Source organism: Enhydra lutris, unplaced genomic scaffold (assembly GCF_002288905.1).
Source record: "Enhydra lutris kenyoni isolate GAN:26980312 unplaced genomic scaffold, ASM228890v2 scaffoldscaffold6, whole genome shotgun sequence".
NCBI classification, from domain to species: Eukaryota; Metazoa; Chordata; class Mammalia; order Carnivora; family Mustelidae; genus Enhydra; species Enhydra lutris.
Window position 1 is genome coordinate 18095561 of NW_019154090.1, and position 15400 is coordinate 18110960.

The window sequence follows — 15400 nt, forward strand, 5'->3', positions numbered from 1 at the left end:
AATCCTCAGCAGATGTCTTTTCCAAGCTTCCCAACAAGGTGTCTTAAAACATTTCTGGTGGGTTATTGACTTTGGGGATTTCGTTTTATTTTTTCAATACTAATATCTTCCTCTTGGGATACTTCTCCTTTTTTAACATTGACTAATTGTGCTGCGTTTCTTGGGGTTCCCTTCTTCCTGTAGGATGTCCCTGCTCTGCCACTCCTTAGGAATATAACCTTTTTAAAAAATTATTTATTTATTTGCTAGGGAGAGAGAGAGAGAGCACAAGCAAGGGGAGCAGCAAGCAGAAGGAGAAGCAGGCTTGCGCCGAGCAGGGACCCCAATGCAGGGCTCGATCCCAGGACCCCAGGATCGTGCCCTGAGCTGAAAGCAGACACTTAAACAATTGAGCCACCCAGGCATCCTAACCTTTTTTTCCTTTTTTTTAAGAATTTATTTCATTATTAGAGAAATCACAAGCCAGGGGGAGGGGGGGAGGCAGAGGCAGAAGGAGAAGCAGGCTCCCTGCTGAGCAGGGAGCTTGACACAGGGCTCCATCCCAGAACCCTGAGATCATGACCTCAGCCAAAGGCAGACCTTAATCAACTGAGCCACCCAGGTGCCCTGGAATCTGACCTTTTGACAAGTTGCTTCATCTCTCTGACCTGTCTTCTCTGTAAAATGAAAGCAGGTAACTATTTGTGATTCCTCGGAGTTGCTGGGATGTCAGCTAGTTCTATGTTTATGTTTATAAGAACTACCTGACCTTTTCCCAAAATGGTTGTATAGGCCAAGTCCATTTAACATTTCTAAGGAAGTTCAGTCACACTGGTCTTGTGGCCAGCAATTGTGGTTTCCTGGGATGTATGTCATAAAGTTCTCAGTGAAGTGAGCACTAGCTCTTGGCTGGAAGGTCCAGATCCAAATTCCTCTACTCACTAGGTGTATGTCTGTGGGTACGTCACCGAACATCAGTGGTCGTCTGTTTGTGTCTTTATACTGACCTTTCAGGGTTGTTGTGAAGATAGAGATATCAGGAAGCATGTTTGCATAATTCTGAGTATATCCGTATGATACATGTCCAACAAATGTTAGCTGTTGCTGTTGTTACTGCCCTAGTGATGGAATATCCAGTTTCCACTGCCTGCCTCCATCTGCCTCAGCTCTGGAACGCCCTGGCCTTCAAAAGATAGACCTTGAAATGGGGTACGAGTTGAAAAAAAGGTCCCACTTTTATAAAAACTACAGAGAGCTGCCTTGGTAGAATTTGGTCTTGAATATGTCATCTTTGAAAGCCTCTTTAATAAATTAACTTGTGTCTCTTGCTTTTTTAGTGTTTCCACCCTTGCACACTAAGCAATATCTTGTTTCCTGGGGGTCAGGTGTCCCTGGCACAGAATTCAGTAATATCCCAGGGATGGCTGTGTCCTCTCAGGTTCGAGCTTCACCAGGGTACCTGTTATGCACTCTACGTTTCTTATTGCCTTGTTTTTTTTTTTCTTTTTATTGTGGTAAAAAGTGTAGCATAAAATCTACCATCTGGACTACTTTCTTGTGGTGATTTTAAATTTCTTTTAAGTTCGCTTAGCTTCTCCTTTTGCTAAGCCGTCCTAAGCACTGAGTCAGCAGTGAGGTAGTCAAACTGAACTGTATTGTTTTCTTTTTCTTTCTTTCTGTCTTTCAAGTAGTAAATGCTGCCAGAAAGACCAATTCCTTCTGGACTTAGGCTTGTTTATGACACTAGACTTTATTTATGATAAAGATCCCAAAAAATCCTTCCTTTCTTTCATCTTTTTCTCCTGGGACTCTCAGTGTTATGTTTGGGAGTCCTGGACGAGGGAAGGGAGCTGCAGAACACTGGAGGGGAATATGCAGCTGAATTTTGCATTCCACCACTCCCAGGGTGGGCCAGGAAGTCTGGGCACAGATTGGGTAACCCGAACACTGGAAGGAAGCCATGCCTCCTAAGCAAGTGTCTGTGCCCTTTAGCACACACCAAGCCTCTTGTTAGGGGAGCGGGCTAGTCACAAATGGTGCTGTTCCTAAGCCATCACGCCAAGATGATTGTAGCCAGCTTCCTGGAAAGCCTGCTTGTCCTTCCCAGGCTCTCCTTAAATTATTTCCTGAAACCAGCACCCACATTATCGGATTATTGCCAACCTTAGCTTGGTTATGAAACGACAGATATACCCTATGTAACCAGACCTGAAAGTCTGAGATGAGACTTCTCCTTCCAAAGGGATGTTTCCTGAAAGTGGCCACCTTGGGAAGCCGCACCTTTATTTAATGGTGCTCAAAAGCAGCTTCAGAACTTCCTTTTTAGGAAGATGCCTCAGCTTCTGTGACACATTCCTTCTCGTGGTGTCTGTCACAGTAAAGCTTTCTCCTATATGGGCAGGGGTTTGTTTGTGGGTTTTGTTTGTGGGGTTTTGTTTGTGGGGTTTGTGGGGTTTGTTTGTGGGGTTTTGTTTGTGGGGTTTGTTTGTGGGGTTGGTTTGTGGGGTTTTGTTTGTGGGGTTTTTTGTTTGTGGGGTTTTTTGTTTGTTTGTTTGCTTTGCAAGTGGCCAAAGGTTATTTGGTGCTGCATCTGGGGGCTTAGATGATCATACAGAGGAAAAATAAAAGATGTAGGTTTGAATGATCCAGGCTTTCTGGCTTTCTGAGTATTGATGCAGCTTGAAGATAAGTGAAAGCAAAGATTTGGGGAAATCAGCACCACGCTAAGTTTACTACTGCGCCCTTGCCATCCAGTGATACCACTTTTTTTTATGAGCACATTTGAGCAGAACTTTTGTGTGCTCATGTGAGAAATGCCGTTCTGGGTCAACAGTGTGCCTAGGATCCAAAGGTACCTTGTGGGACATCATCATTGTCTGTTCTAGATGTGGGACTTCTACGGTGTTTCAGATTTTGGCGCACAACATGGAAATCCTTCAGAGTGGTAGGGTTTGGGTTTTGTTTTTTGGTGTTTTTTTTTTTTCCCAAACATGCAAATTTTTTGTATGCTAACAGTGGCTTGGTGGAGGTCCACAAAGGCAGAGGCAAACACAAATAAAGTGTGTCCTGGTTGCCACAATCTCCCCAAGACCCAGCACATGAATAACTAACACATGGTAGGAAATCAGTAAATGTTGAATAAATCCATGCATTCAGACGTCGTAACACTTTTGTAGGAAGCATGCAATGGAAAAGTAATGTTCTTGTTTCTCTCTCTTTTACAGTTGTCAAATTTAAAAGTTCTGAATCACTCCCCGATGTCTGATGCCTCTGTCAATTTTGACTACAAATCCCCCTCCCCGTTTGACCGCAGCACTGATCAGGAAGAGAAAATCGAAGATGTTGCCAGTCACTGTTTGCCTCAGGAAGACCTGTATGCTGCAGAAGAGGAAGCCGAGACCCTTTTTCCTAGGAAAATGACATCGCATAATGGAATGGAGGACAGTGGAGGGGGAGGCACTGGAGTCAAGAAAAAAAGGAAGAAAAAGGATCCAGGAGAGCAAGAGGGTACAGCAAAGGGAAGCAAGGACAGGGAGCCCAAGCCAAAGAGGAAGCGAGAACCTAGAGAGCCAAAGGAACCCCGCAAGGCCAAGGAGCCCAAAAGGGCCAAGGAGCCCAAGGAGCCTAAGCAGAAGGACGGAGCCAAGAAAGCGCGGAAGCCCCGGGAGGCCTCGGGCACCAAGGAGGCCAAAGAGAAGAGGAGCAGCGCTGACTCCATAGCCAGGACGAAGTCCAAGAAGGCCAGGTGCGTCTCTCCCTACCCCCCAGTGCGCCCCCCCACCCCAAACCCCGGCACGCTTGGCTCTGTGTGCACAGAATGGTTTGCTGTTGGCCTTACTCCAGCCCCTGGACATAGCTCTTCTGCTTCATCCAAAATGAACCAGTTTCTCACCTCCTGATGAGAGAAAGATAACCTCAGTACTGGCCCTGCCGTTTCTTACATTCCTTTTGGATTAAGAAAAATGAAAATACCTTCGCACACACAGGGTATAAGGGAGGGGACATCCAAGGTACAACACAGGGAGGGCAGTAGTTTGAGGGACAGCAGCAGTGTGGAGTGGTCGAGGGGCAGCTTCCAGGGCTGTGCCCGGTCCCAGGAATCAGTGTTCGGGCAGTCTGGGAGAGCCGTGGGTGTGCGCAGACAGGAGAGGACTGCCCGGCTTCCCTTGGCCACAAACTCTCTAGTATGGGGCCGCTCCTGGTGTGTTTCTCTCGTTCAGGATCTACCACAGTGCCAGACACCTGAGTAGTGCTCAGGAAGAGCGGGTGTGTAGAGACCAGTAGAGACCCCAGTAGAGAGTCCAGAGGGCATGGGGTGGGCGGCATTAGGGGTCCCGGCTAGATATCCTGTCAGCATCCACAGGTCCTCTTCACCCAGGAAACTCCGTATTTGCAATTGTGTACAAATGGAATGTTTTTTTATTTTGTCTCTCTAAATTCTTCGTGCAGAACATTATATTTAAACTTGGTGCGGAAATGTAAAGCAAAAAATATGTAACCTCTACATAGTTAAAAGGAAGTTGAGGAATTTAAGTTTCTAAAATCACAGTGCAGAGGCAGAATGTAGAGCAGGAGCACCTATAAAAACCCAGAGATTGACGGGAATGTTGACATAAAGTAATGAGACCATCAGACCTGTATGGAGTCAGGCATGGAGGAAGTTAAGTTTTAAAGAAAGGAAAGCATTTTGGATGGTTTATGCTATGACTCAGAATTACCATATAGTTCCGTTCGTTTTCAAAAGGATTTTGTTGGGACCAGATGGATAACTTCATAATCCAAGTTAAAACTGCCTTATAACATTCATTCCCTTCTCCATGGCAGGGGATTGCATCTTTTGTCTATCATAGCCGCTTGTGGTGTGGGAGGATCCTAGGAATGTAGTTTATAGACAGTGGACCTAAAGTACCTTCTAGAAGGTCAAGAGAGGTAGGTAAAAATCAGGATTCTCACTAAGAGGGAACTTGCGGGCTCTGTTTCTTAGTGAAGCGAGTGAGCGTACCCTGATCTCTGATGTGTGTGTGGCATGGCAGAGGTGAGTCTCTGTCTTCTGCTATAACTCTCATCTCCAAGTTACTTTGGAGAAGCTGAAATGGTTCTTCAGGGCAGTAACACTTGTGAAGGAGCAGCAGATGTGAGCTAGTGGGGTGACTTTGAGAGAACAGAGGAATCCCCGAGGATAGTGTTTTAGAATTAGGGTCATGGGAGGAGAGTTTTCACAGCTCTGCTAAGGATTTGGTCTGTTTGTAGAAGGGATTAGAAAGCCATAGGAATCTGAGCTCACTAGCACTGGTCTCTTGTACTTACCTGCTTAAAGCATTTCACATTTACTTTGTGTGAGCTATGAAACAAGGAGATGAGTATATAGACATTGCCATAATTTGGGGGCCACGAGGAGGCATTTCACAGAACAGCTTTAGGTGTCCTGTATATGTGTAGCAATACTGTTATCACTGTCTGTGATCTTAGTAAGCTGTATACAGTATAAGTGAGCTGGAGAAGTGCTTGGTAGTGTTTTCAGGGGCTGCTGACTTCTGGCAGCGGAAGACACCCTTTGAGAAGATGCTGGCAGAGCTGGTTATCTCTTCAGCAACGTGGGCAAGTTACATGAGGCTTTCTCTCTTGATGTGGGGCCTATGTAAAACTGACTTGTAACATGATAGAATTCTGTGTAGCTTGGTGGGATTTTGCCCTGGTGAACCTTTCATGTCTTGTCCTTTATATATTTAGCAAATGGCATTGGTTCCTTTAATTAAAGATCCCACTGGTCAACAGAAGCAGTTTTAGTTATGAAAGGACATTAATTGAAGGAAAATGTTGGGAATTGAGTCTCAGTTTTTTTATGCTTCTCCTTTGCTTTCTCGCAGATTGGCTCAGGTGCATGTTTTGATTTGAGTAGGTACTGACTGGTATATTGGTAGTTGCCGATCATTCACTGGGCACTTGGATCATCGTGGGAGCTCCGTAATTGATTTAAGACTTCCGGTCTTTTCCACCTTTGGTTCATCTTGCCAGCTTCCACCGGTGAATCTCACTGTTATGTCTTATTTCTCTTTGTAGTTGGAAAAGGTGGTGAGTCAAATGCCTTCACCTCTCTTCCTTCCAAATCAGTTTGGAAATAGTCAGCAAAGATGGAGTTGCAGTGATCACTTCGGTTATTATAAACCAGGTTGAAGAGCCTCCGCCAGCCAGCTCATGGCTGGAATGGGGCTGCTTGTTACTCCCTCTGTTGAGTTTGTCCCCCAGAACCGCAGGCACTGAAGCCTGGAGCACATGCTGGGCCGTGTCTGCGCTATTCCTTTTCCCTGTCTCTCCAGTCCGGGAGGTCTCTGATCAGAGACGTGGGAGGAGTTTGAAGAAGGGCTGAAAGTCTGTCGCCATTATTACTCTCTCCTCAGGAGTAAAACCGGGGGACCGGGAAATGAGATTTCCTCCAACAGTTTATGCCTGCTGTGCAGCTTCCGGTTGTTCCTACTGCTTCCAAGACAAAGTCCAGACTCCTTTCTCTGTTATTTAAACCCTTTGGAGTGTGACCCTAGCCCCACTTCTGGTCTCTGATAAGCGACCTCACCAGCTAGACTGTTGTCACTGGCCCCTGAAGACACTTGTCTTGTTTCTTCTGGATCGCTCATCCTCCCACATGACGCCCTTGTCCTTCTCCTAGGACCCCAAGTCCTTTCCATTTCCAGATCTGAGTGCAAATCCTAGTTCTCCATAGAGCTTCCCCAAACCAGTGGGCTAGCGTGTCCCCTCTTCCATAGCACTTGGAGTCTTGCTCCACGTTGTGAATCAGAGACTTTTTCCCTGGGAAGACTGAGGAGAGCGAGTCTGACCTGTCATACTGCAGCCAGGAAGAGGGAGATGCACTGAGAGGTGACTTGTGTACAGGGGTGTGTCATAAACTCAGACCTCCTGATCCCCAGTCCTGGACATTGCCCTTCGCAGATGGTGCCTTTCAGTCATAAGCTGTCATTGTGTACGACTTGTCTCATCAACATCAGTTAAGTGCCTGAGGTCGGGACCACTGTGCTTTGTCTTGTATGCTCTTGGGGGTCAGTCACCAGAGAGGTTTGCCAGGATGTTCGGTACATTAAGAGCATTTATGTATTTATGTATTATAATATATAATTTACATACTTTGCATATTTATATATTATGTATAATTTATGTATTTATACACTATAGATCTTATGTGTATAATTTGTTTTCCTAGAACAAATGAATAGAGCTCTTTCCCTGAAAATAAGACCCATGTCAGATATAATAACTCCCATTATTTTTTTTTCCATTGTTAAATAATTGTAGGTAGTGGCTCGACTTTAAAGAAATGAACATCTTACAAATAACTTGTCTAAGACACAAGACTCATGGGCAGCACTGTTGGGATTTGACTCCAGCTCCCACTTTTTTCTCCTGCAGCTTCGCACCTGTTTATGCCTCACTAGGGAATGTTGGGAAAAGAAAATGGTGGGAAGGTTCCAGTGTCAGAGAAATTTTTTTTTTATTTGTAGGAAATGGCTGTTCTTCTGTAGAATTTCAGTTTGGCACCTACAGTGTCCTCGAATCCTCTAGAGACTGTAAGGTGGCTCCAGCTTTTTCCCATGCTGCTGCTTCTGCACGTGTCTCCTCTTCTGAACAGATGACAGAGCCTAGCCGATTGTCCTTTTCAAGGGTGATGTCAGTAGTAATGCCCAAGTAAGAGAAGGGGGAAACGAACTTTCAACTATCATCTCCTCCTTTCCCTTCAAACTAAAGGCTGTCTCAAGAAAGAGAAGTATGAAATTCACAGGCACACAGAAGCATCTGATCCTAAAACCGTCTGAGGACAGAATCCATTACATCTTGGAAGGTTTCTTAGTGAGAAATTTCTTTGACCTCCCTAAGAACTGCCAAGGTGCTTTCCTAATACCGAAGCATTTTCCCAAAGCCCTATCGACATTCTGTGGCCCCCAGGATTGGACTTGATGCCTGCCTACCTTTTTAATGCCCTTGCTGCATCTTGGAGTTTGAGCACTTCTTTACTGAATAAAATTTAAGCAAAAAAGCTCTTCCAGGAAGAAGCCATGTTAAGGCTGTCATTTCCCTGACTCTGATACGTAAGTTTCACTTAGTATAGATTAACTGCTTTTACAGTTTTTTAATTACAGTACCTTTTCCCAAAGAGGAAGGGGCCACTGGTGTAAGAAGATGTATAGACAAAGATACACATGCACCTGTACACCCAAACACATACACAGACCTTTCCAGACGTAGACACACAGGGCCTGTCTGGCTGCAGCAAGGGCATTAAAAAGGTAGGCAGGCATCAAGTCCAATCCTGGGGGGCCATAGAATGTCGATAGGGCTTTGGGAAAATGCTTCGGTATTAGGAAAGCACCTTGGCAGTTCTTAGGGAGGTCAAAGAAATTTCTCATTAAGAAACCTTCCAAGATGTAATGGATTCTGTCCTCAGCAACGGTTTTAGGATCAGATGCTTCTGTGTGCCTATTGAATTTCATACTTTTCTTTCTTGAGATAGCCTTTAGTAAATTTAGCTTCATGGCATCAAAGCATGGTTCGATGAGCAGGAAAGACGACCCATTCCAGTGTGTATGAGGCCATCTGGTGTTCTTACTCCACATCTAGGAGGAGTGCCTGAGGACTAGGTTGATGGCCCTTTAGGCTGCACTCTTCTCAAATCAGAAGCTGAACATTTGGATGGAGCTGGAGGTGGTTTTTTTAAGTCAGGGTCTTGAGTGTTGGTGTTCATTTTGTTGGAGCTTTGGAAATTCTGCTTATGTTAGAATAGTTTATATTCTCTCTCTCAAAAGTCAAGAAACTGACCAGTGGGGGGGCACTGGGGCGGCTCTGTTGGTTAGGCATCTACCTTCGGCTCAGGTCATGATCCCAGGGTCCGGGATCAAGCCCTACATTGGGCTCTTTGCTCGATGGGGAGTCTGCCTCTTCCCCAGCTCATGCTCTCTCTCACTCTCTCTCAAATAAATAAAATCTTAAAGAGAGACAGCTAGAGAGGGAGGGAGAAAAGGTAAAGGTAGGGGTAAGGGAAGAGGAAGGGAAAGGCTAGGAAAGGAAAAAAGAAAGAAAAGAAAGAAACTGAACAGTGAACTAGCCTAAGTGGAGGAACGTCTGCTTGGATCTCTGAAGCTCCGACTTTGCTGTGCCTAAGGAATCACCTGGACAGCTTGTTAGGAAAGTAGATTCCAGACTACCTCCCCAGAGGGGGTGATTTATTAGGTCTGAGGTCGACCCAGGAACCTACAAATTCCAAAGCTTGCCAGATAATTAAAGTGTACTTGGTTCTTATACCATCCTTTGAGAAACAGATAAAAGATCACTGGGAAAATGAAGCATATTTACATTTTTATATTTAACGTCTGCTCGTCATGGAAAACCAAAAAGAGGAAAAGAGACGAACGGTGTGATGAGCCTTGTGAAGTGGTAAGAACTACATGTATTGGTTTCTGCCCTGGTTCCTGGCACAGAGTTCCTGAAGCCTTTGTACATTCCTGAGTGATGGAATTACCAGTCTCATCTCTTACTCTCACATTGGTCTTTGACCCATCCTTGACACAAGACTCCTGAAACTGTTGTAATCTTTTCATTGTTAAGAACATTAAGAGCATTCCTTATTCTACCATTTGTCTGTGACCCTGTTCCTGACAAAAGGCACCTAAACCCTTGCAAACTCCTAAGTGATCAGAATACTAGAAGCATCTTTTGTTCTGGTGGGGTGACGCTGGGTAGACTCCTGGATGGTGACTGGTCATGAGAAAGACCAACCACGATTAGAAGCTTGGAGTTTTCAGCCCCACCCCTCATTATCCAGAGAGGAGAGAGAGGCTGGAAGTGGGGTTAATAATTGAACATGCCAATATGGGGAAGCCTCCCTAAAATCCCAAAAGTAGCAGGTTTGGGGAACGTTCAGGTGGGTAAATACATCCATGTGCCAGGCGGGTGGCACAGCTCAGCTCTACAGGGACAGAAGCTCCTGTGCTCAGGGTCCTCCCAGACTTCGCCCTGTGGATCTCCTTATCTGGCTGTCCGTCTGTATCTTTTGTCATCTCCTTTAACAAACTGGGAAATGTAAGTAAGTGTGTCCCTGAGTTCTGTGAGCTGCTCTAGCAAATTAATGGAACATGGGGTGGGAGTGAGTGGATGGGGGGGAGTGGTCACTGGAACCTCTGGTGTATGGCAGTTGGTCAGAAGCACAGGTGAACCTGGACTCGTGACTGGCATCTGAAGTGGGAGGCCAGGTGGGGGCAGGGTTGTGGCCGTGGGCCCACAACCTGTGGAATCTGATGCTATCTCCAGGTAGATAGTGTCAGAGTTGAGTTGAATTCTCAGTCACCCTGTGCCTGAGAATTGCCTGTTGGATGAGGGTTTTTTTGTTTTTTTGGTTTTGGTTTGGTTTGGTTTGTTTTATTTTCCAAAACAAACCCCAAGTTTGGGGCCTCAGCTTTTACCCCCATTTATTTTGGCTTGTCAACCCAGAACAGGATATTATTTCCCAAATCCAGTAAGTCTAGTAGTATCCTGGAAGAAAGGTTTTACCTTTACTGGTTTCCTTCTTGAAGGGTTGCTTCTAGGACGTTAAGCCCAGACCTTCCGGTTCCATAACCCTTAGAGCTGTGAGTCGACCGCCACTGTGATGCAGGAGGGCAGTGAAACTCAGCCCAGCTCCATGTCATACTTGAAGGTCAATCACCCATCTTTGTTGAGACTGCAGATCTTTGCTAAGTAGAGCCAGGCTTAGGCTCAAGAGTGTGTGTTGACGGCATTCTTTCTGTTGGGGGACTTGTTTTTGTATTCTGACCAGTTATTAGAAGGAAGAAGAAAAATGTGAAGACATACGAGTTCCGAGTAGAGACCTGTGCTCGGAACCCACTGGGCTTTATGGGGAGTAGGGAGGAACTGCGAATGATAGGGGCAGAGACCCACCTCTGAAGTTTTTGGATTAAGTCTCCATTTGGATTAAGTCTCCATTGGATTAAGTTTTTCTAGGAGCACCTGGGGTGCTTATTACTCTGTCGTGCTCAGGGCTTTTTAAGTTAGGCTTGGGTACACAGTAGGCTTTTACTAAATCTGAAAAGAACACTTACTAAAGAAGAATGCTGGATGAATACCTGCCTCTTTTTTCTGTATCTTATAGTGCCTCCTGTGTGCCTAGCTTTATTTAGGAGTACCTTCGGTGGGAGTGGGGTAGTGGAGGGAGGAAGGTGGCATAGAAGCGTCATCTGTGTTCCTCCCTATCTCAGAGGAGCTTCACGGGTTAGAGAAACAGCCCTTTGAGGGTTCCAAAATGAGGCAAAAACATAAACAAGCAGAAGGCCCTAGTATCACCATGTACAGAATAACTGGAAGGATTCGCAGATAAGAGTATTTCAGTTGTGGCAGAGTCCGTCCCTCGCAAGTGGGGAGTACAGAGCCAGGTATTAAAGGAGTTAATAGATAAGAAAAGACCTAAAGCCAAAAAACCAAAAGACATTTAAATAAATGGGGGGGAGCGCTTTTCAAGTTTTGTTTTGTTTTTTTTCCTGCATTTTCTTTTACTTGCATTTATTTTATGCTGAAATGATTCCCAGGCCATACGTTTTTTGTTTCTTCTGGGGTATCTTTTTCTTCTGTGCAGCCTCCTCTGCTGGTTTTGAAATGGTCTGCTCTTTTTCAGGAAGGTTCATCTCGTGGTCCCGGGAGAGCTCGTGTACGAGTTAATCTGACCGTGAACTGTGTAAATTTGGCACCACGTCTTGGGATTTGTTCACCTGGGTGTGCTCAATGGCCAGAGAATCTGCATCTAAACCCTTAAGTCAGCATTATTCTCAGCATTTTTAAGCCTGTGTGGTAAAACTTCAGCACTGCTCGTGGGCCCCGCACCCCACATGCAGCCCCGCTCCTCAGCCTGGGCCACCTCCCAGCCCCAGGCAGTCGCGCCTGAGCACCACACCCCACTTCTGCACAGCGTGGCTGTCACATACTTGGGGCTTTTCGGGCTCTGCGGACCCTAGGTGGTCTGGGCAGTTTCACGTGTGTTCTTAGAGTGAACCAAAGATTTGAACCTCTTGGTTTGCATGATTTCGTAGGGTTTTCTGGGTCAGGTGAATAGCAGATCATTTTCAGAGCTCACGACAGGCTGCTCAGGGGAAGAGGAAGAATGATGGCTCCTGGGAGAATCCATAGCAGGTTGGCGGAGGGGTGCTACTAGTTTGAATACGGCCACTGAGCATACTTTTATTTTCAATTCTTAACCAAATAATAACAAAATGCCAGGAAGGACAGAGGAGAATACATCTTTAAAAGATGAGAGATGTGAATTTCTGGGCAAGGCAGGCCACTGTATCATACTGGTGGATAGATGCTGTGGGGGGATCCTGGCATGCAGGAGCTCTTTGTAGTAGAGATAGAAATGCTGCTTCCTTACAGTGGACCTGGCAGCCCTGGAGAAGGGGTGGGAGGCAGGCCGGAAGTGGAGGTGATTGAAGGGACTGCCTGTAGAGTGAGTGGTTGTATGGCTGGCCAGCTCCAGGCTGAAATCAGGTAGTTACTTTAAAGGTATTGAGCAGTTTGCCCCGGGGGATCCTCTGGGACTCCCATGTGGAGACTCCCATCAACTGGAAAGGGACTTAGGGCTATTGTTCTGCCTTTCCCTGCCAATACCCTAAAAGGGGCAAGAGGGCAGCTACATATGTGTACAGAGTACTAAGCCAGGCTTCTCATTCGGGGGTGAGACTTGGTCTCACCAGCCACCTGTATTATCAACCTCATTCATTTTACTTTATTTTTTATTATTTTTTAAAGATTTCATTTATTTGACAGAGAGGGAGAGAGCAGGGGAGTGGCAGGCAGAGGGAGAGAGAGAAGCAGGCTCCCTGCTGAGCAAGGAGCCCTATGTGGGGCTGGATGCCAGGACTCTGGGATCATGACCTGAGCTGAAGGCAGGCACTTAACCAACTGAGCCACCCAGGGGCCCCTCAACCTCCTTCATTTGAACAAGAGCAATCCACCAAAGATCATGAGACCGTAGAGGAAAATTTTAAGCAGCAAAGAAGAGGAGAAGGGAGTGAGCAGAATGATTGTCCTCAGAAGAAAGAAGTCCAGGAAAAAAACTTCTGAAGATGTTAGGTTTGTGTCCTCAGATTCAAGATGGTATTTTGTCTGCAAAACAAGGATGAATTATAAAACAGGAGCAGTCAGAAAACAAGAAAGAATTAATGAAAATTTAAAACATATTGCCTAAACTAAAAGAATTCAACAAGAATACTGAGTAGAGGAGAGAGGAGGGGAAGTATGTAAGATATAAATTAATCAACTTTCCTACCAGGATGTCACTAGCTGTTGCTTAATGTTGACAGGTAAAGAACTAGAGGCATGAACACATTGGAGCTAGGGTGCTCTCATTCAAAGGCAGTTCTTTCTAGAAAGTGGGATTTGGTGGAAGTAGGGATGGCTTGTCATTTGAAATCCTACATTTTTTGAATTTTTATTTGCTTTTATAACTTTTTTTAAAATGTGCAGTTAGCCAGCATATTATAGTACATCTAAGTTTTTGATGTAGTGTTCAGATTCATTAGTTGCATGTAACACCCCTTTTATAACTTTTAATAAGATTGCTTATTAAAACTGTACTTTTTCATCTTACAAGTATGTAATATTTTTGCTAGGATAATATCACAAACTAGTGTAATCTTTGTTTTTGATGGTGCTAGTGATAACAGTTAAAGGGACAGAGGACAGGGTAGATTTGCTTCTCATTTTGTGTACAGTTGACTATACCAAAACAGTTAGTTCTGTGTATATATATATATATATATGTTGTTTTTTTTTTTTTTTTTTTTTCGTTTAACCAGTATTTTTGCGATCTCTGCCCAACTCAGTTCTCGGTGTATAGACTGAACCAACATGGGCATTAAGTAAAAGTTGCAGTAAGGGTACAGGGGGGCTCTTTGGGGGTAATATCCATGTTTACAGTATGTCCTTCTGGGAGGAAGATCAGGGCCTATGGCAAAGCCTAGACTGGAAGCTTCTCTGAAGGGTTGTTCCTGGAGTGAAGGTAGTTCCTGGGCTGTGTACTCCCCAGCCACGTGCATGTCTGTGAAGGTAGTAACTGGCATCATGTGCTGTTTTCAGTTCTGAATTTGGGAATTACGGCAACTCCCTGTGGCAGTAACTGATTTTTCTTGCTGACTTTAATGGATATTCTATAAGTTTTAATTTAAAAATGGGATGATGGGGGCGCCTGGGTGGCTCAGTGGGTTAAAGCCTCTGCCTTCGGTTCAGGTCATGATCCCAGGGTCCTGGGATCAAGCCCCACATCGGGCTCTCTGCTCCACAGGGAGCCTGCTTCCTCCTCTCTCTCTCTGCTTGCCTCTCTGCCTACTTGTGATCTCTGTCAAATATATAAATAAAATCTTTAAAAAAATAAAGTAAAATAAAATAAAAATGGGATGATGATGGATGGGGCGCCTGGGTGGCTCAGTGGGCTAAAGCCTCTGCCTTCGGCTCAGGTCATGATCCCAGGGTCCTGGGATCAAGCCCCAAATCGGGTTCTCTGCTCAGCGGGGACCCTGCCTCCTCCTCTCTCTCTGCCTGTCTCTCTGCCTGCTTGTGATCTCTGTCTGTCAAATAAATAAATAGGATCTTTAAAAAAGTAATAAAATAAAAAATAAAAATGGGATGATGAGTTATTTTGAAATAATGGGGTTTGGGGGCGCCTGGGTGGCTCAGTGGGTTAAAGCCTCTGCCTTCGGCTCAGGTCATGGTCCCAGGGTCCTGGGATCAAGCCCCACATCGGGCTCTCTGCTCAGCGGGAAGCCTGCTTCCTCCTCTCTCTTTGCCTGCCTTTCTGCCGGCTTGTGATCTCTCTGTCAAATAATTAAATAAAATCTTTAAAAAAAAATAATGGGGATTGATAGATAAAAATTCTTATTACCTGGAATCTATGGAGGCAGAGTCATGAATGACTCCTAGTAGAACAGTGTTGTGACACATACCCAGATCTTTCTCATATTCAGATCTGGTGCTCAGTTTCTAACTCTCAGTTCTACCAAAGAAACCTGGAGGTTGGGAATTGGAGATGAGACTGGGAGGAAAGTTTGAGAAAGTCTTGTCTATCTAGTGCTTTTATGTAATTTTCTGTAAGTAGCTACTGTAATGTAGTTTCCTATTCAGAAGGCCCCCAAATTACTTATTTTCCTAATACAAACTGCAGAAAGTAAAAAACTAGAAAGTCTTCTTGGCTGATGAAGCTGTGTAGAAGACATCCGGAGAGCTTTGGGGTGAGGCCTGCTAATCAGCTGTTGTTAGTTACGTGGGTTAGTCGTACTACTTGTGTGGTACATACATGTTTTATTGTAAAATCAAGTTTGACTTCTGTTACTAAAAATAACTGCTTTGAGCTTCAAAAATCTTGTCTGCCATTTTTCTT

The 15400-nt window shown here is 45.0% G+C and overlaps 1 protein-coding gene across 1 annotated transcript in view; it reads left to right on the forward strand.

Moving 5' to 3' along the window:
• Positions 1-15400, forward strand: part of LOC111141361 (chromodomain helicase DNA binding protein 6) — a 195797-nt gene that overhangs the window by 60661 nt on the left and 119736 nt on the right. Inside the window, exon 3 of the mRNA XM_022493841.1 lies at positions 3204-3724. Coding sequence (XP_022349549.1) covers positions 3204-3724 — 521 coding nt within the window. The remainder of the gene's footprint in view (positions 1-3203; positions 3725-15400) is intronic.